General features: G+C 39.1%; 1 protein-coding gene across 1 annotated transcript in view; it reads right to left on the bottom strand.

Moving 5' to 3' along the window:
• faf1 (Fas associated factor 1) overlaps positions 1-21316 on the bottom strand; it is a 278615-nt gene that overhangs the window by 96933 nt on the left and 160366 nt on the right. The window contains exon 9 of the mRNA XM_033028571.1: positions 6306-6401. Within this exon, the coding sequence (XP_032884462.1) occupies positions 6306-6401 (96 nt within the window). The remainder of the gene's footprint in view (positions 1-6305; positions 6402-21316) is intronic.

Raw genomic sequence — 21316 nt, forward strand, 5'->3', positions numbered from 1 at the left:
GGTTTGGGAGGTAGGTGAAAGTGTCACAACTGATCCCACCACTAGTCAGATCTTCCTTTCCCCACTCCTTTCCACTTTTGCCAGGGACCACTCTCTTCACATTCCCTGGTTCATTCCTTCCCTTCCCCAGGTACTTTCCCCTGCAACCATACGGGATGCAATAACAATATGCACCTCCTCTCCCACTTTCTATCCATGGAACTAAACATCCCTTCCACATGAGGCAGAGATTCATATGCACCTCCTCAAACAGTATCTAAACTTCAGTTCCTTTTAGAATCTTGCCAGTCTCAACATATTACTTCACATTCTCCTAAATCCAAATTAGTGTAGGCTAATCTTACTCAATTTCCATTCACAGGACAACCCAGTCATCCCAGTCATCAATCTAGTGTATCTATGCTGCATCGAGTAAGATCCCTCCACAGCCAATATCTGTGAGTTTCTCACCTTTTCAAATAACAGCCCTTTTCATTCTTCTTGGCCACTCACTTTTCTATATGCTTTTGCAAATATGCTTTTTCCTTGTTATAGCTCATTTTGTAACCAAACTTTGTATCATAGACAATACAATAGCACCTTTTCCATCTTTTGTTAGTAATCCGTAAATAATGTGACAACTCATGAGTAACTGCCAACCTGATGACAAACCACTTATTTTTATCATGATTTCTGTTTTCAAACAATGTTTTGGTAATAAAGTTATCCTCCAAATTAGAGCTCTCATTTTATACTCAATGTTTTCTGTGCTGTTGTTCAAATATCTCAGCATGTTTCATTTCCCACTTAAAATTTTGAATCACTGCGGCCCACATTTATGATTACTTTTAATTATATTGGTGAAAACTGTCGAAAAGTGCATTAAACCACAATTAAATGGCCCTTCTGGATGGACATAAATGATTCCATAGCAATGCTTTGAAGAAATGCTGGTGAATTCACCTTGTGTCATTGCCAGTATAGAGTAAAAATTACCATCACTTAAACATGTTAACTAGTATAGTTACATTTGTGGGAGTTTGTGCGAGGAAAATTGAATTGTTGAGTTTATTTTATATTTTATGACATTTATTGCATTTCAAAAGTAAACTGGATGTCCTAACATTGTGACCTGCACCATATAAATTCTAGCATTTCTTTCAACTTGAACAGTTTTCACATTCAAACAACAACTGACAGAACTCTAGCCAAGCTGATGAAGTGGAGACATAAAATCTATTCATGAATTATTCATAGAGTCATCTACAATCATGCTGTTCAAATTAATTATAAGCAACCACAGCAATAAACCTGAAGTGGTTTATTTAGAAAACGTGAACTGAAAGTAATACTACAAAATACTGCACATTTCTCATTGGTCTATAAAATATGATTAGCTAGAATAGCAATCATTACTTTAAAGCTTTATGGAACACATATTTCATTGAAGATGACTAATGGTAACATTTAGACAGGAAACAATTTTACTTCTCATATTTTATGTATTTTGTTTCTCTCCTTGCTAGATCTCGCAGGAGAACGGGAGACATTGCGACTCTCGGAAACCATTTCCCAGGCATTCAAATTTATTATGGAACCATAAAGAAGCAAAGAATCAGCTTTTACCTGACTTAATGGGGAAGTTATCAAAAGCACACCACAGAATCTGAGTATCCTCAAGCCTGATACACAAAACTACCTGGACCAGATGCAAAAAGCTTACCTTCACGGCCAAAAGCATTCTGGATCTCAGCAGCATGGCCTGAGTAACAGCAAGGCCTCCAACAGAGCAGTAAAGATACCCTTCTCAAAACACTAACCACAACTTTGACAGCCACAAAGCCCCCAAACAACGTTAATGGCCATTAGATCACCAAGTATCAGAAATGTTTCTGAACATCTTTCGCATTCAGTGACATTTAAAAATATTTTTAAATGAAGTACAAAAGTAAAACTTAAAAAAACGGAAAATACATTAAAATTACCCCAGAAACATTAACCAAAACCGAAATAAATTTTAAAACGGGCTACAATTCCTTTTGTCCTTTCAGTGCTGTACAATCCGCAACGAATTCCCCAATTCCGCAGGTTAAACTGGCATAGGATTCATTAAATGATTCCATCGAACAAATTGCTGTGGGACCTCACAAGATTGAACTCCGCCGATAACTGTTTGAAGCTAACGGTAAATTCATGGCTTTATGTGCCAGCTAGGCACAACATAATATTCTTACCCCGTTAGCAGCAGATACGATGATTGTAATGCAATACACCAACACTTCAGAGCATGGATATATAGCATTATATCAGTGTCAGATGTGCTTACGACATCATCTCAAGGTGTGTGGATTGTGGGATCAATTCAAATAAGTGGTAAGCATATCATGTGCTGCATTGTAGATAGTAACAGGGATTTGAAGGATCAAGAGATAATCCATTTACTGCAGCATTCCCAGCCTGTGCATAACTTTTATTGCCACTTTATTCACATGACTGGTTCAATTCGCCCTCTGCATAATGAAAAATCAAGGGAGATAATAGTAGTAGGTTTCGTGGTGCTGGAAAGTCAGTTGGAGCATTGTTTCTTGAAAATAGTCAATACCCGATTCTCATTATTAAATTGATATCATAAAATTGTACGGTAAAGACCAACTGCATTTCAAATGGATAAATCACTGGGTCAAGGTGGTTTGCATCCTAGGTTGCTGTTAAGGCAAAATTGCAGAAAACTTGGCCATAATCTTCCAAACATCTATAGATGGTGTGGAGACCAGGGATTGCAAATATTAAACCTTTGTTCAAAAAGTACATAGGGATTAAAGGGGCTGTCCCACTGCGGCGACCTAATCCGCGAGTTAAGAAGAGTGTCTTCGATCTTCAAGCTCGAGGGCACTCGCCTGAAAAACTTAGAGCTGGATCGACCGTCAGGGTTCAAAACGCGAGCTGGATCGACCGACCGCACACACACACGCAAACACAACGCAAAGGCGGGGGCTAGGGAAAGCGGGGGAGCGGTTTTCCTTGTGTCCTGAAAACTCCAATGAGCCAATCAAAATGCCCGGTCAGCGAAGGAAATTGCCTACGGTTGCCCTTGACTGCCTGTAACTAAATAGCGACCCCACTCCACTGCACTACGAGTTAAAAAGAACCATGCCGACCAAATTTTACTCGCAGAAAATCTTTCAACATGCTGAAATTTTTTTCGCAACCTAGCTGAGCCCGTGAGTATTCGGGAACTTCCCTCGGCCATGAAGGAGAGTTCCAGTGACCTCATAGGGCCTCCTAGGACCACGTGTCGACCATGTTGCGAGTTAAGAGTCGAGGGCAAACTCGTCTAAACTCGCAGATTAAGTTGCCGTGGTGGGACAGCCCCTTATCCAAGCAACCTCAGACCAATCAGGTTAACATCTGAAATGGGGATGATTCTAGAAACAATCTGGGACCGAATTAGCACTTGGATAGGGTGGGTTGATTGGAGAGTCAGCATGGATTTGCTCAAAGTAAATCACATTTAACAACTATACAGTTTTTAGATGAAATAACAGAGGGAAATATGGTTGAAGGAATATTAGTGGACTTCGAACAGGAATTTGTCCTACAATAAATTTATCATTTACCCCAAAAGTCATGGAATAAAAGGGGTCGCAGAAGCATGGATGGAAGATAGGTGAAAAGATACAGATTGCTTGTGACTGGTTGTACTTTGACTATGGTAGAGATAGCCAGAATTAAGGACAAAGGACAGAGGACCTCGGCGAGAGATCCCAGGCTCCGCGATGCCAAAGTCAGCGCTGCCCGCGGCTGGAAGCTCCACAGACCACAGCTCCACGGTGTTGAAGTCGGCAGTTGCAGCACTCCGGAGCTCCAACACGGCGATTCCCAGTAAGGCATCGCTCGCTCCGCGATGGAATCCAGTGCTGTGCCACAGCTGAAGCTGACGCTCTGGCCGGTCTCCGGTAGGAAAGGTCACGCCAATCCATATGGTAGACCGCGAGGAGGGGGCGAAGATGCAGCTCGGAGGGTAGACGCATCCTCGACCAGGAAGTGACTAAGAAAAACGGTTTCCTCCTCGCCCCCCACATAAAAAAGACTAAAGACCTCCCAAAAACAAACAGACTAAAACAGACTAAAAATAACAAAAAGATGAGGGGACAGACAGCTGCAGGCGAGGCAGCCACACTCGATGGCACCACCTTATTAGGAGTAGAGCCAACACTCTTCTTTATATTAATGATTTGGACTTCAGTGTACAGGGCATAAATCTGTAGCTGACAGAGCAAACTGTCATAAGCAGTACAGTAATAAGCTTCAAAGAGATTCAGACAGGCTGGTAGAAAGGGTGGATGTGGCAGGTGAAATATAATGATGAAAAAAGTTAAAACTTACATTTTTGTATATATGCATTGATTACAAAAGTGGTTTTAAAAACAGGATACAGGTTCCTGGCTACATAAACAAAGACATGATGTACAAGAAAATCATGATGAATGTTTATAAAAGACTGCTGTGACCCCAACTGGAGTACAGTGTCCAATTCTGGGTGGCACATCAAAAAAGATACGGCAACTTTGGTGAATCTCTTGTGCACCTTTTCCAAAGTTATTTCAGTGAAGAACAACTTAAGAGGACTGGTGTCATGGTCAATAACTATAGGACATAGAATAATGGAGATTGGCAAAAGATTGAGGAAAAAATGAAACAAGGAATTTCTGAGGAAATTCAACAGGTGAATAGGGTGTGAAATCCACCGGCCAAGTGTAGTGGAGACAGGTTCAATTGTGGTATTCAAGGGGAAGCTAGCTAAATAGGCAAGAACAGGGAATTTGCAAGGCCAAGAGTATAGATTTGCAGGGCTATGGGAAGAAGGCAGACAGTGGGACCGTCTGAATTGCCAATGACCAATGAGTTGAATGGCCTCCTTCCAATCTGTGATTTTGGGAAGCAATGTAACCCAGAAGATGGCATCTCAGCACTAGATGTTATCTAGGTAGAAGAAAATGCTGAATCTTTAGTTAAATGGTACGCAATTCAGAAAAGTTCACATTCAAACTTATCTGGGTGTCATTGTTTACGACTCACAGAAAGCTAAAGTGTAAGTAAAGCAGGCAATTAGGAAGCCAAAGGTAGATTCACTTTTATTTCTGTGAGTACAAGAGAGATTATTTTATTTAAATTATTTTGGGCCTTGGTTTAGGTATGTTACAAAACTTACCTTCAGCGGCGCTGCAGTTCTGCCACTGGCCGTGTGCGTGATTTTGGCGCCTTTGAGGAGGGGGGGGGGGGTTAAAATGCGGTTTTCACCTACCTGTCCTGGATTATATTTTCTCGGAGTGCAAGCTTTTGCTGAAGAATTGTTCCGATGGGCGTTCTGTGATTTTTTTTTTTTTTTCTTTTTAAATCGCCCGACAAGTTCAGCACTGGAGTAATTTAAAAATCAGCTTCTAAAGCCATCAACGCCGACAACGGGGACGAATTTCACGTACGGGACAGGTAAAGGAAAGCCGTTTATTTTATGTATAAAAGTGCTCCTTAAGATACCTTGAATTCACATTTAACGTTGCGAAACGGTGATTTTTTCCCCCATACGAACCGGCAGTATTTTTCCTGCCGATATGGGGTTTAAATTCACCGCAACGTTCCAAATGATCGCGTTCCAGAAAAACCCACTCGCAAGATGATTTAAATGGCCATTAATTTGCAGGTATTAAACACTAAATTCCTTCCATTTGGCCTATAAATCCATGACAATGAGATTTAAAAATCGTTATATTGTGAATTCTTGTGTGTATGTTATTTGGACACTTAGGCTATTTAAAAATGTTAATCTATTCTTAAGAAATGGATAGATGTTTATATCTAGTAATTGAATTATGTAATTAGCTACAATTGGGTAACTAACTAATTATATGCTTTAATTTCAGGTCATCCAAATAAGATTGTTTCATATTTGTTTCAGAATGCTTCAATCTATAATAACTGAAAATGTCTTTCAGTTCTCTTAATTTTTAAGAAAGTTATGGGCTTTTGACTGTCCTCGATCACAGCTTTTGTGTTAAGTCAATGGAAAAGCAATAGGGAACAAGATGCTAATTTCCGAGTATGAAAATGGCCATAACCTTTTTAATACTGAAGATATGAAAGTGAATTAGGTGTCAAATTAAACTTCTTTTTATGCTGTATCTGATGGTATAAATTGCAGACTTGATATATTAAATCTCAAAATTTTGTGACATTGCTACTTGGTTGCAACATCATCTCGAGTGCTGTGTGCAATCTGGTAAAATACATTAAATTTAAGGTTAATGAAAAAGCAAAAGATGTGTTACCTCTTCAGACTGTTCTCGGGTTTGTGTAGGTGACGGCCTTTTACTAACTATTAGTCGATGGCAGGGATAACTGAGTCCAGCAGCAGCTAAAGTAATCTGTAAAAAGACCAAGAGCAACATTAAATAAATCAATATGCTGTGCAGCTATCTTACAGATGGTCATAACATTGTTTTCTGGCTTTGATCAAAAATCATTCATGTAAACAGCTCCAAATGTTCAGTATTTTTGTTTTCACTTTTATAAATCATAGGTTCAGTCTCATTTTAGGATGCTACATATTAGTGATTTACTGGGATGACATTTGGCCAACATGAAGTTCATTTGATGTAATTATACAGCAGTAAAATTACACACTGAATCTTAAAGATACAGGTTATTATTGTTTATTCCAGATTCTAGTTTAATTTTAGTACAAGCTGCATGAAAAATAACTACATGAATTCAAAACTATAGAAACATTAGGTACATGTTTTAAATTATATAAAACAGTATAAAATGTGCAAGGTTAATTCATTATTACAACCAAAATCGAAGGAGTACATGTATGCACAGGTAACCTAAATGTGCCAGTTTCAGTGCAGCAGAAATTGCTTGGGTAAAAACACCACAACAATAAATATTAAACAACCAAGGATAGAGGAGAAAAAAAACTAGGATTTATGATACACAAGCTGCCACAAAGAATGTCCTATTTTCTTTATTTTTCTTGTCTCTTTGGGGTGCATAAGTCTTCGCTTATTTTAGATGAGTAAATCTCTCAAATCTATTTGAAGAACACTTTCATCATACAAATACAAATTTTGTAGCAGGTAAAATCAGAGACGGCAGACTAGACTGATGAATTTTGTATGCTGGAGTTGATGACCATTTGTGCATAAAATGTCAGCTTGGTTGCTGATAGTGTGGCACTTAACATGCTATCATATGCTCATTGTACATGTTATTGCAGGACCAAAATTCAGTTATTTGCTAACATTTTTATTCAACCATCTCCAGCAATCCATTCCTGTTGTTTAGTTTGCTTTTGTTACCCAGGATTTTAGCAATCCTGCAGTAAATTTAATCCTCAGTCACATTTAATCCTCAATCACATTTAATCCTCAGTCCCTCCCCACTCAGAGGTGGGGAGGGACTGGAAGCAAAAAAACAGGAAAAATCCCCCACCCCCCCACCTACAATCAGTCTGAAGAAGGGTCCTAACCCAATTATTACATCCATTGTAGAAGGGTCCTAACCCAATTATTACATCCACTGGAGATGCTGCCTGACCCACTGAGTTACTCCAGAATTTTGTAACTATACATCTTGATTGACAATTGTGTCCAGAGAGACTGGTCTGCTGTGGATCTATTACTTAAGATTATGGCTTGCTTGCACTTCATTGTATGGCTGTCATAAGGTTTGGAAGAATTTCTGCATGAGAAAGATATTCCACAGAGAGTCAGACGGTTTTGAAAAGTCAGAAAAGGTGTTTGTACTGTTTTTGCTTTGGAGTTAGCTGAAGATGAAGGACAGAGGAGGACAAAGGGCTTAATTAGGAAAGGGAAAATAGATTATGAAAGAAAACTGGCAGGGAACATAAAAACTGACTGCAAAAGCTTTTATAGATATGTGAAGAGAAAAAGATTAGTTAAAACAAATGTAGGTCCCTTGCAGTCAGAAACAGGTGAATTGATCATGGGGAACAAGGACATGGCAGACCAATTGAATAATTACTTTGGTTCTGTCTTCACTAAGGAAGACATAAATAATCTGCCAGAAATAGGAGGGGACCGGGGGTCAAATGAGATGGAGGAACTAAGTGAAATCCAGGTTAGCCGGGAAGTGGTGTTAGGTAAATTGAATGGATTAAAGGCCGATAAATCCCCAGGGCCAGATAGGCTGCATCCCAGAGTACTTAAGGAAGTAGCCCTAGAAATAGTGGATGCATTAGTGATAATTTTTCAAAACTCTTTAGATTCTGGAGTAGTTCCTGAGGATTGGAGGGTAGCTAATGTAACCCCACTTTTTAAAAAGGGAGGGAGAGAGAAAACGGGGAATTACAGACCAGTTAGTCTAACGTCAGTAGTGGGGAAACTGCTAGAATCAGTTATTAAAGATGGGATAGCAGCACATTTGGAAAGTGGTGAAATCATTGGACAAAGTCAGCATGGATTTATGAAAGGTAAATCATGTCTGATGAATCTTATAGAATTTTTCGAGGATGTAACTAGTAGAGCGGATAAGGGAGAACCAGTGGATGTGTTATATCTGGACTTTCAGAAGGCTTTCGACAAGGTAGCGCATAAGAGATTAGTATACAAACTTAAAGCACACGGTATTGGGGGTTCAGTATTGATGTGGATAGAGAACTGGCTGGCAGACAGGAAGCAAAGAGTAGGAGTAAATGGGTCCTTTTCACAATGGCAGGCAGTGACTAGTGGGGTACCGCAAGGCTCAGTGCTGGGACCCCAGCTATTTACGATATATATTAATGATTTGGACGAGGGAATTGAATGCAACATCTCCAAGTTTGCGGATGACACGAAGCTGGGGGGCAGTGTTAGCTGTGAGGAGGATGCTAGGAGGCTGCAAGGTGACTTGGATAGGCTGGGTGAGTGGGCAAATGCAGTATAATGTGGATAAATGTGAGGTTATCCACTTTGGTGGCAAAAACAGGAAAGTAGACTATTATCTGAATGGTGGCCAATTAGGAAAAGGGGAGATGCAACGAGACCTAGGTGTCATGGTACACCAGTCATTAAAAGTAGGCATGCAGGTGCAGCAGGCAGTGAAGAAGGCGAATGGTATGTTAGCATTCATAGCAAAAGGATTTGAGTATAGGAGCAGGGAGGTTCTACTGCAGTTGTACAGGGTCTTGGTGAGACCACACCTGGAGTATTGCGTACAGTTTTGGTCTCCTAATCTGAGGAAATACATTCTTGCCATAGAGGGAGTACAGAGAAGGTTCACCAGACTGATTCGTGGGATGTCAGGACTTTCATATGAAGAAAGACTGGATAGACTCGGTTTGTACTCGCTAGAATTTAGAAGATTGAGGGGGGATCTTATAGAAACGTACAAAATTCTTAAGGGGTTGGACAGGCTAAATGCAAGAAGATTGTTCCCGATGTTGGGGAAGTCCAGAACAAGGGGTCACAGTTTAAGGATAAGGGGGAAATCTTTTAGGACCGAGATGAGGAAAACATTTTTCACACAGAGAGTGGTGAATCTCTGGAATTCTCTGCCACAGAAGGTAGTTGAGGCCAGTTGATTGGCTATATTTAAGAGGGAGTTAGATGTGGCCCTTGTAGCTAAAGGGATCAGGGGGTATGGAGAGAAGGCAGGTACAGGATACTGAGTTGGATGATCAGCCATGATCATATTGAATGGCAGTGCAGGCTCGAAGGGCCGAATGGCCTACTCCGGCACCTATTTTCTATGTTTCTATGTTTCTATGTATCCATTCTGCCTCTAAATTTGAGGAGGTGATCAAAGACTGTCCTGAAAAATATATTTTCAATGGCATTCAGCAGGATATTCCCTGTTGGATTTGTCTCCGTTCTCCATGTTTATAATTATGTCATTGAAGTTCCTTAACATTCACTGTTCTTCCCAGATAAGGAAATGAAGCTGTGAAATTGTGACAAAATACTTGGACCATGGTCTTTGTTACAACCAATAGTACATTTCAATGGAAATTACTAGATTTTATGGCAACTCACCTGAATCGGGCATTGTCTATGCTGAAAGATGTAAGGACCTCCTGTATCATGAGAGGTACCGATGACGATTAGACCAATTACTGTCTAATCTGTGGTAATCCCCATCGGCCTTGCTCCAAAACAATGGAACTAATAGAAACAATGCTGCAAGAAAGTCCAAATTGAAGTCTCAAAGACTGAGCAAAAATAGTTAATCTCAAGGACAGTGCCTCAAAGATAACACAATAAGTCGCAACTACCAAGAGTCGCAACTAACAAGAGCCGCATTGCCCACATCATCTCAACTGTCCTAAGTTCCAATGTAATTTGTCTGCAAGTAGAACTGTGTGTAGAGGTGTTTTGCTGCCTAAAAACACCAACTGGTTTGATGAGCTAATTAACAACAGATGCTAGACATTCCTTAATTGGAAGTTCCGCCAGGCCTCAAAGAATAAAGCACACATCTACAGAGGCAGGGGTTCAGCAAAAAAAAAAACCCTCTACCTAAAGAACAGGTGCAGTTGGAAATGGGCACAACATACTCTGATATCCACAATATGCACTATTTCTTCAATGACTTTCAAGGTCACATAACAATGAAACCCAAGAATGGAGGTGAATTTATCAGGGACAAAAGGGCATTTCTTAGAATTCTTCAACTGTGACTCTTTCCTCTCCATGAATACACTCGATTCCATGTCCCAGCAAACTATGCAGCCCAGCTCACCCCTGTTCATGACTGACAAAAATTTGAAGCCAAAGGGAGATTGAAGGACAAGTCCTCAGGAGCAGACCGTATTCTTTAGATTTGTTGAAGTTCTAAAAGTAGGAAAAAAAGACCCTCAGTTGGAAATTCACAGTAAATAGATGCATAAGGCACTATCCTGTAGATATTTGGGAGATTTAAAAAAACAAACAAATGTCTAAATAAATAACTGGCAACTGAAAAACCATAAATGGTCACCATTAACATCACAAATGTGGATTGATACCTATAGCCATCATCAGCCTTTTTTCCACATTTGTAAACCTCAGAGAAATTCGGCTCTTAAACAATCTGTTCATCATATTTTCACATAATGCCTCCCTTCCCCCAGTGCTCTTTCTCATGGCTACAAATAGAACAAAACTATTTATTTGGAGTTCCATTGAGTCAAGACGTAACATACATGTTGAGCTATCAATTTTCATTTGTTGCACTAATTAACAGATAGTCAGTAATCAGTATTATTTAAACAAAACAGTTAAGATACTATGGGATTAATTAAAATAAAGACACCACACTGTCAATACATTATTCCAACACATGGTTGTAATATTGAAGGTAGTCTAACTGACAAATAGAATACATACAAAAATGATTTATAATTGCTTACATAGAATATTTTAGTGGATATTATGAAGCCGTGAGAATGTCAGTTCAGTAATTGAACGGGGAATTGTTTATTTCTGTGTTTCTAGATTTCAGTTGCCAAAGTGATTTATCTTGGAGACAGCCACTAATAAAGTTAAAAAATAATAGCTTGTTTTACTTTAATTGCCTTTATGAAACCCACAAGGCAAAGTAAATCCTATGTGGCCAAGCCAAGACAAACATATTAAGTTTACAGGTTAATAAACAAGATGGTTAATTATGGCTGCAATGCTAATTCAATAAATTAAACCCTGACTCTGCAGAAATTTGTGATTCCTACAGGCACCAAAGTCCTAGCTAACATAACTAAACAATGGCAAATATGCTAATTATATAAGATTTATTGCAGTCATATAAAAACAGTATTTTTTCCATAAAATATTGACAGGTGATATAATTATACTCATGATTTGGGTGTACACCAGTGTGAAGACTGTGACAAATTGAAAAAGGGATGTGCATTATATTCAACGTTTATTTTTACATATTGGCAGCAACTTATTTATGTTCCAAATTTACTGTGCAAGTTTCATTTGGGAACAAACTGTGTTTATTTTGTGCAAGTATCATTTGGGAACAAACTGCATTTAATTTGCTAAGTTAACATTGTAAGGGACCTCAAGGCTCATCACGAGAAAATAATTAAACACAATTTGACATAAAGCTGTGTATTCCTAAAATGAAAACAGGTTAATTACAGTTTATATAGACTGTTAATTTAGAAAATAAACTCTAGTTTAACTTTTACAAATGTTTGTGTCATCATTTATCATGATCAATTTCCTCATGTGCCTTGTGTGTTTTGAGAGTTGTTACCCGTCATATACTCTAATTTATATTGTGAAAAGATTAGAGACACAGAAAACACAGCAAAACACCAACAGGACTAGACTGACATGTTGCAACATTTACTGCAAGGTTAAAATACTGTGATCAATGCAATTTTGAAAAGTTTGCCTACAATTAAACAGGAAGCTAGATTGTTATATTCTCGTACAAAGTGGATGTCAAAAACAGGCAAGCTGGTCCAGAGCAATTATCTTGGATAACCTTGTGCAAATAGCACACAGACTGCAAGCTATACCCAATAGGCAATACTGTGCTTAAATAATGTGAATGTTACTCCTGCATTCTTATATAAACATCGAGATAAAACTTTGACACATAATAAACTAAAAATATATAATTTATTGGTCTTAAAATATGTACTCCAAAATCAAGCTTCACGTGCCATTTTAGAATATTTGGGGTTGGAAACATTAATTCCAGCTTATTTTCAATATAGTCCTTTTCAATTACTCTTGATAGTTCCATTTAACATTGTTTTAAATATATATTTTTGGGATATTTATTCTTGGAATGCCTACAGTGATTAAGTGGATAACATTTTCTCTCTGACTTAAAGGTTGTGAGATGAAGTGCTACTCCAGAGACTAGGCAGACAGTACAGTGCAATTCCACTACACTGTTCTAATGCTATCGTCTGATTACACATCAACTCTCTTGGGTAAATATAAAAGATCTCATGGCACAATTAAAAAAATAAGACAAGGGGAATTATCCCCAGTGTCCTGGCCAATGTTTATTCCCCAGACAAAAATCACTCAGAAAACATCACTACTGTTTCCAGAAGTTTTCTATGCACAAACTGCAGCCAATAAGCACACTCCAATGGAACTACAAAAGCAAGTTAGAAAAAAAGTGAAGATGACCATTTCTATGTACCTCAGGAAAAACCTGCTGAAAAGTATATGTATAGAATATTACGTCAGGAGAGGACTCGAATGTACCCAACAATGTAAACACACGTTTGCATTAAAATTTCTGAACATTCATACGAACATTACCACTTGTGGAAAACACTTCACTTTTGATAACTACAGAACGATACTTTGAGATAAACATTATTTTTGAAAGCATCAGGGATCTAAATTGGGAATTTAGTAAATTTATTTAATACGGTTCTGCAATTCGAGTTGACATCTCCCTCAGTTGCAAATTATGCCACTAAGTATAGGGTGATTTCACGAAAGGTCACTGGAGCGTAAATCCCCACTCACGTGACCGAAAATTTTAACTGGGGGACAAGCGTCACTGTTAGTGGATGGGAAAACACGCACTTTCACACCCGTTAAAAACATCGAAAACGGCCAGTTTCTGATCTGCAATTAAGTGAGCCAGTCGGGGTGACCGTGAGGAACAGCTACCTAAATTTACAGTCCAAAAAAATGATGGAAACTAAGGTAAATACAAGAGGGAGCTGAAGGTGTAAAAACGGCGGAAGTTGATTGCCGACATTTTTCGTGGAGATTTAAAGATCCAAACTATCGGGAATTATCGCGTTTGCTCGCTGCATTTCATCAAAAGTGGCATTATTGACTTTGTTATCTTTATTCATTTGTTAGATGAAAAGTATTAAAAGTTAGAAACCCGTCAGTAAAATTGCAAAATCGCCCATGGATCTCGGGTGGGTTTTAACATGCAAAATGAAAACGCTTCTGAAGCTCCATTTACCATTTAAATCATCGTAAACTCTCAATGCATTTGGAAATCAATTTTACTGAGATGCAAGCTTACGATGATTTAAATGGTAAATGGAGCTTCAGAAGCGTTTTCATTTTGCATGATAAAACCCACCCGAGAACCATGGGCGATTTTGCAATTTTACTGACGGGTTTCTAACTTTTAATACTTTTCATCTAACAAATGAATAAAGATAACAAAGTCAATAATGCCACTTTTGATGAAATGCAGCGAGCAAACGCGATAATTCCCGATATTTTGGATCTTTAAATCTCCACGAAAAATGTCGGCAATCAACTTCCGCCGTTTTTACACCTTCAGCTCCCTCTTGTAATTACCTTAGTTTCCATCATTTTTTTTAACTGTAAATTTAGGTAGCTGTTCCTCACGGTCACCCCGACTGGCTCACTTAATTGCAGCTCAAAACCTGGCCGTTTTCGATGTTTTTAACGGGTGTGAAAGTGCGTGTTTTCCCATCCACTAACATGTACCGGAAGTGACGCTTGTCCCCCAGTTAAAATTTTCGGTCACGTGAGTGGGGATTTACGCTCCAGTGACCTTTCGTGAAATCACCCTATTAAAACACTGTACAATTGTACTCCGATTCTTTTTCCCCCTAAAACTGTACATATGTGGAAAGTGATATTTCCACCATGTCATCAATGGTTCGCCTCACAGATATGGTGGTTTAATAATGGCACAATTCAATGAACCAATTGCATCTGTTGTGCTAAGTAGATTAAACAAGAGGATAAATATTTCTCTTTTTCAAACATCTGAAATGCTAATTTCTTAAAATTCCAACTTTACCCTACAATTTTTCTGCAGTATTCAATCACCTATTATTTGCAAGCCTACTTCTTTATGTTGTTCTTTGGTTACGTGTGATACTGCCAAAGCAGGTTTTATATTAATAAATACAAGAGAGTTCAAGAGTTCAAGAGAGTTTTATTGTCATGTGTCCCTGATAGGACAATGAAATTCTTGCTTTGCTTTACCACACCAGAACATAGTAGGCACGAATACCGAAGAGATCAGTGTGTCCATATACCATTGCATAAATATATACACACATGAATAATTAAACTGATAAAGTGCAAATAAACAGATTATTGGCTATTAATGTTCAGAGTTTTGTCCGAGCCGAGTTTAATAGCCTGATGGATGTGGGGAAGAAGCTGTTCCTGAACCTGGTCGTTGCAGTCTTCAGGTTCCTGTACCTTCTACCTGAAGGTAGTGGGGAGATGAGCGTATGGCCCGGATGGTGTGGGTCCTTGATGATGCTGCCAGCCTTTTTGAGGCAGCGACTGTGAAAGATACCCTCGATGGACGGGAGGTCAGAGCCGATGATGGACAGGGCAGTGTTTACCACTTTTTGTAGTCTTTTCCGCTCCAGGGCGCTCAAGTTTCCAAATCAAGCCACGATGCAACCAGTCAGCATGCTCTCCACTGTGCACCTGTAGAAGTTAGAGAGAATCCTCCTTGACATAACGACTCTCCGTAATCTTCTCAGGAAGTAGAGGCACTGATGTGCTTTCTTTATGATTGCATCAGTGCTCTCGGACCAGGAGAGATCTTCAGAGATGTGCACGCCCAGGAATTTGAAGCTCTTGACCCTTCCCACCATCGACAAGTTGATATAAACGGGACTGTGGGTCCCCATCCTCCCCCAAATACTTACCATTTCCTCACTTATTATATCCAGTTTGCATCCATTGGTAACACGGGTAATCATGGATGCAGCTAATTGTATTATATTACGATTCTGGAAATATTACAGAAATTCCATTATGTTTCATTTTGACTTGGATAAACAAGTGGAAATCAGATGAACCAATCTGAGAATACAAGATTTCTAATCTCAGATTGCTTCCCTCAGCAATCCACTTTCATCATATTTATTCTGACATTCAGCTGATGTCAACAGTTGATTTCCCCAAAAGATATCCTCCTGTCACTGCCTCAGTGCCTGGGACCTGGGTTCAATCCTGACCTTGGATGTAGTCAGTGTGGAGTTTGGCATTCTGAGTGCACAAGTTTCCTCCGGTGGTCAAATTTGCTCTTACACTCTACATATATGCAAGTTGGCCATTATAAATTCCTGTTGGTGTATGGGCGAGTGGTAGAATTGAAGAGAAATCCTGAGAAATTAGGGAGACTAAAAAACAAATTGGGATTAACGGCGGTTTAGCATAAAGGGGCAGTTGACGTTTGGTACCTACTCAGTGGACATGCTATATCTGGCAATATGTAAAGGGTCCAATAAGGGGGAGGGCAAAGCTAGATCTACTCTTGGGTAGGGAAAGGGGCTGAAGTGCCTGTGAACCAGCATTTTGGGACTATCGATCACAGTTCTATTAGCTTTAAAACAGTTATGGATAAGGACATGGTTTGCACACGTTAAAATTCTGAATTGAAGCTGGGCAAACTTTGATGGTATTAGAGAGGAACTTCCTAAAGTCGATTGGTGTAGGTTGCTTGTCTGAAAAGGGTCATTCGGAAAGTGGGATGCTTTTAAAAGTGTGCTGAAGAAAGATTGGATCATGCAGGTTTCTGTTAAGAGTGAAGGGCAATACAGGTGGGAGTAAGGAAGCCAGGATGACGAGAGAAATTGAGGCTCTGGTCAGGAAAAAAGGAAGCCTAAAACAGGTATAGGCAGTTAGGATAAAGTGTATCCCTGCAGGAGTTTCGAAAACTGGGAAGCATACTTAAGAAGGAAATCAGGAGGGCAAAAAAGGGGGCAGGAGATAGCTCTGGCAGATAACATCACAGAACATCCAAAGAGATTTTGAGTACATTAAGGGAAAGGGAGTAACGAGAGAGAATAGGGCCCCTTAAAAACCAAGGATGTGCTATATGTCCTATGGTGAATAAGACTAGATAAATGTCCCAGGCCTGATTAGCTATGTCAGATGACACTGTCGAAAGCGAGAGAAGAAACTGCAGGAGTCTGGCTGAGATATATGAATCATCATTACACACGGGTGAGGTCCTGGAAGGCAGGAGGGTGTGCCTCTATTTAAGAAGGCCTGCAAGGAAAAGCCTGGGAACACTGATCGTGATCTCCCCCAGGAGATCACGAGGTTCTTGGGGTGGAGAGGGGGTGATAGCGGTATAAAGGGGAGGGTAGTGTCTTGTGTTCTGTGTCTTGTGTCTACTGTTTGTGGGTAAGTGTGTCTGTTTAGTGTTCAGCCATGAGCGAATGGCGGTGCGGGCTCGACGGACCTGGTGGTCTACTCTCGCACCTACTTTCTATGTTTCTATGTTTCTATGTAACACTGGACCAGTGAGCCTAACATCTGTGGTAAGCATGTTATTGGACAGTATTCTGAGGGATAAGATGTATATGCATTTGGATAGAGAGAGGCTGATTAGGGATAAATCAGCATGGTTTTGGAGTGGGAGATCGTATCTCACAAATCTGATTGAGTTTTTGAAGAAGCAACTAAAAACGTTGACGAGGGCAAAGCTGTAAATGGACGACAGATGGCACAATGGGCTAAGTGTTCGGCTGGCAACCGGAAGGTAGCTGGTTCGAATCCCGCTTGGAGTGCATACTGTCGTTGTGTCCTTGGGCAAGACACTTCACCCACCTTTGCCTGTGTGTGTCCTTGGGCAAGACACTTCACCCACCTTTGCCTGTGTGTGTGAATATAATTATGTGAAGCACTTTGGGGTCAATGCAAGTTGACTAAAAATGTGCTATATAAATAAAGAAAACATTTAATTTATATAGACTTTAGCAAGGCATTTGATAAGATTCTGCATTTAAGGCTCCTCTGGAAGGTTAGATCACATGGGATCCAGGGATAGCCAGCGACTGGATAGAGAATTGGCTTCACGGAATGAGGCAGAGGGTGATGGTGCAAGGTTGTTTTTTGGACAGGAGGCCTGTGACGAGTGGTGTGCCTCAGGGATTGGCGCTAGGCCCATTTTTGATTGTGATTTATATCACCGATTTGGATGAGAATGTACTAAGCATAATTAGTACGTATGCAGATGACACTAAAGTGAGTGGTGTCGTAGTGAAGAAAAAAGTCATCAAAATTTACAGCAGGATCTTGATCAGTTATGCAAGTGGTCTGAGAACTGGTTAATAGAGTTTTGTGCAGCTAATTGCAAGCAATTGCATTTTGGGATTTTGGAAAGTCAAGCGAGGGCAGGACCTTCACAGTAAATGGCAGGGTCCTTGGGAGAGTTGGAGAGTAGAGGGATTTAGGAGCGCTGGTATGTAGTTCCCCAAAAGTGCAGTCACAGGTAGATAGGTTGGTCAATAAAGTTTTGGCACATTGGTCTTCATTATTCAGGGTATTGAATATAGAAGTTGGGATGTCATGTTACTGTTATACACGACGTTGGTGAGGCTGCATTTGGAATATCGTGTTCAGCTTTGGTCACCCTGCTATAGGAAGGACATTGAAATGACTTTTCTGCTATTTGAAAGACTCAAGGCATCCTTGAGCAATTTTGCAGTGAGGCAGGAAAGTGAATTCACAAGAGACTACGGATGGTGGAATCTTGAGCAAAACAAAAATGCTGGAGGAACGCAGCAGGTTAGGCAGCACCTTTAAAAGGCCCCAACCCAAAACGGCACCTGTCCATTCCCTCCACAATGCTGCCTGACCCGACGAATTCTTCCAGCATTATTTTGCTCAATATATTATTAACCACTATTTTCTGACTATTAACAAATCCTTTAGCCATCTAATATTATCTCACGACTGACGTCAGGCGGACGAGTCTATAGTTCCTAATTTTTCCTCTCAGTTCTTTCTCAAATTGTGGTTTACATTTGCTACTTTGTATCTGTTGGCTATATTCCAAAATCTCTGGTATTTTAGAAGAGCTTTAAATCTGCTAGAAAACTCCATGGTCAGAAAACATGTTGAATCCATTGATAACATTTATAATTCTTTAAATCCAGGTGGAGTTAGCAGTTGCTTTAACTGTTTAAATCTTAAGTTGGCACATTCATAACAATTCAAGTGAGAAAGTATATCCTTCAAAATAATGCGTCTTTCATTCTACAAGGGAGGTCCAGCAGTTCAGTAGTCACCAAAAGAACAAATCAATTTATAGAATGCTTGCTGGGGAATCTTAGTTGGATCATCCACTCATATAAGGAAGCATTCTTATAAGGAAAAATATTGTCCACTTTAGCTAAACTTCACTTCTAAGCCTTCTTCACCAATATACAATCAGCAAAAAAGAAATTGTAATTATATTGAAGGCTCCCCCCATTCTATTTGTTTACATTTCAGTCTCCCCCAAAGATCTGGTAACTGTTGGGTTCTGCTAGGAATTCCTTGCACATTTTTAGGACTTCATGTAGATATGGAAGTCTGCTCTTGCTGGCCAAATTTTACCAGTGATGTGCTGGATGTGAGGAAAATAAGAAAATAAGAAACAGAAGCATGAATAGGCCACGCATAATAAGTTCTGCATCAACCCTGTTGTATCCTGTAAGAATAATGTACATTTCAATGAGATCCAGATTCCAGCAATACAAGCTGTGATCCCAGGAATTCCCTAGCATTTATACTTGAATCATGAAGGAGCTTAGAACCGGCACAGGATCTCAAGGCTCATTTATTTGAATATGCAAGGAAGAATGGTTTAAAAAAAGATAAGTAGCCTTTTTTATTATTTGTGATTACCTTTGCCATTTTAAATCGTATTTTAGGCAATTTTATTTTTTTAATAAAAAAGTAAAAAGGTTATATTTAATAACATTGAATGTGTCCAAGGATAATTAGAAGCATAAAAATGAAGTATTGACAACTGGAAAGCTGAGAAAATTGCAAATATCATAGTTTTCAGCAGTTTTATGTGCCAAAAAAGGTCTTGCAACAGGTTGGTCTTGCCAGCAAGATTTGTTAAAATAATTCGGAACTGGTATATTCAGTCTTCAGGAACATGTGATGAGTGTGGCAGCAAGCCCCATTCCGCAATGTTATGAAGCATACAGACAGGCTTGCATAAAGTCGGAAAGTACACCACACTTAAAGCTCATGAGAACTAATGTGTAATGTGTAGTTCAGTGTGATTTATCATCCCCTGGCAAGTTCATTTAGATATAATAGCCCACCAGAGAAAAGCAAGCAAACTGTCTACAACAGCTGATGAAACTGTATTTTTTACTTTATAAATTAAAGGATTCAGAGCTAGTAACTTAAAGGAAAAAAGCTCTGTGAACTCACATTTGTTTTATGTGTATAACCACGGAAAAATGTGGGAAGAATAGTTTAGAATGTTAAAAAAAAAAGCAAGGTAATGAAGACCTTCAAACCATTCAATTGACACAAATCACTTTTGCCAATATGAAAAAGTTGACCATATATCAGATTGTTACAGCAAAGATCCTTTCTGCACAAATTCAGATTCAGTTTAGTATCTGGTGAACAACTGTGATGCTTGAAGGCAGAAGAATTACCTACAATTATACTGGGTTTTTTTTTGACATGCCAGCAATATTGTTCGGTATAAACACAATATTGGCGAAAGTTTAATATAAGATTGTATGACTCAACTTGTGTTAAAGAAGCACAAAAAATCCTCTAGGTTCTTAATCCCACTTTTCATACTTGCTTCCCAAACCACTCAGCTAGATTTAATCAGTTTTATGTGTACACAAGCCTAAATACTACCAGCATAAGACATGCATCTGGAGTGAAATTACCATAATTTGCAACTAGTTATTCCAGAGAATATCACATTTTTAATGTTTTTTTATACTTCAGATGTGCACGCAAAAAAAGTGCTCTATCCCAAATTGTCTTTATGAGACAAAGGGAGAGCTAAGAAAGCACTTCAATTATAAAAAAATTAAATGACGAGCATCTAAGTCATTTCATGATTTTTAGAATAAATTAGCATTTTCGTGTTTCAGCATTTTCACATTGTGTATGATGGTATGCAGCGACCTTCTTATAACAGATGGTATAAATGTTTGTAGTCTTTGGCTAGCACATAATTTCCTTTACTCCAAAAATCATTAAACTAAATGAAAATGCAGTCAATTATTCAGCAAATAAGAGCATTATTCATTAAAATTATTTTATTTTTTCACCTTAACTCTTGAAAACAGGGGCTGAAAGTTTACCCTGCAACAATAGTGCAACCATTATTTTCTTGACATCTTCAGGTTTCCATGCCATATGACATAATCTCATCATCCACAAGGACCTAACAGCCTCACTGGCATGAAGTAGCAAATCAAATACAAATCCCACCTGGGAATGGTCTAGAGCCCTTGGATCTCAGGAATGAAAGCTGTTATCATTTTGTGAATTACAAGAACTATAAAAGGACACTCTACTCAAGCTATCATTGAATGTCACCTGAAAGCAATCACAAAAGGGCTCTACCTAGGCTTATCTCTGAGCTCTGT

This window comes from Amblyraja radiata, chromosome 10 (genome assembly GCF_010909765.2).
Source record: "Amblyraja radiata isolate CabotCenter1 chromosome 10, sAmbRad1.1.pri, whole genome shotgun sequence".
NCBI lineage: Eukaryota > Metazoa > Chordata > Chondrichthyes > Rajiformes > Rajidae > Amblyraja > Amblyraja radiata.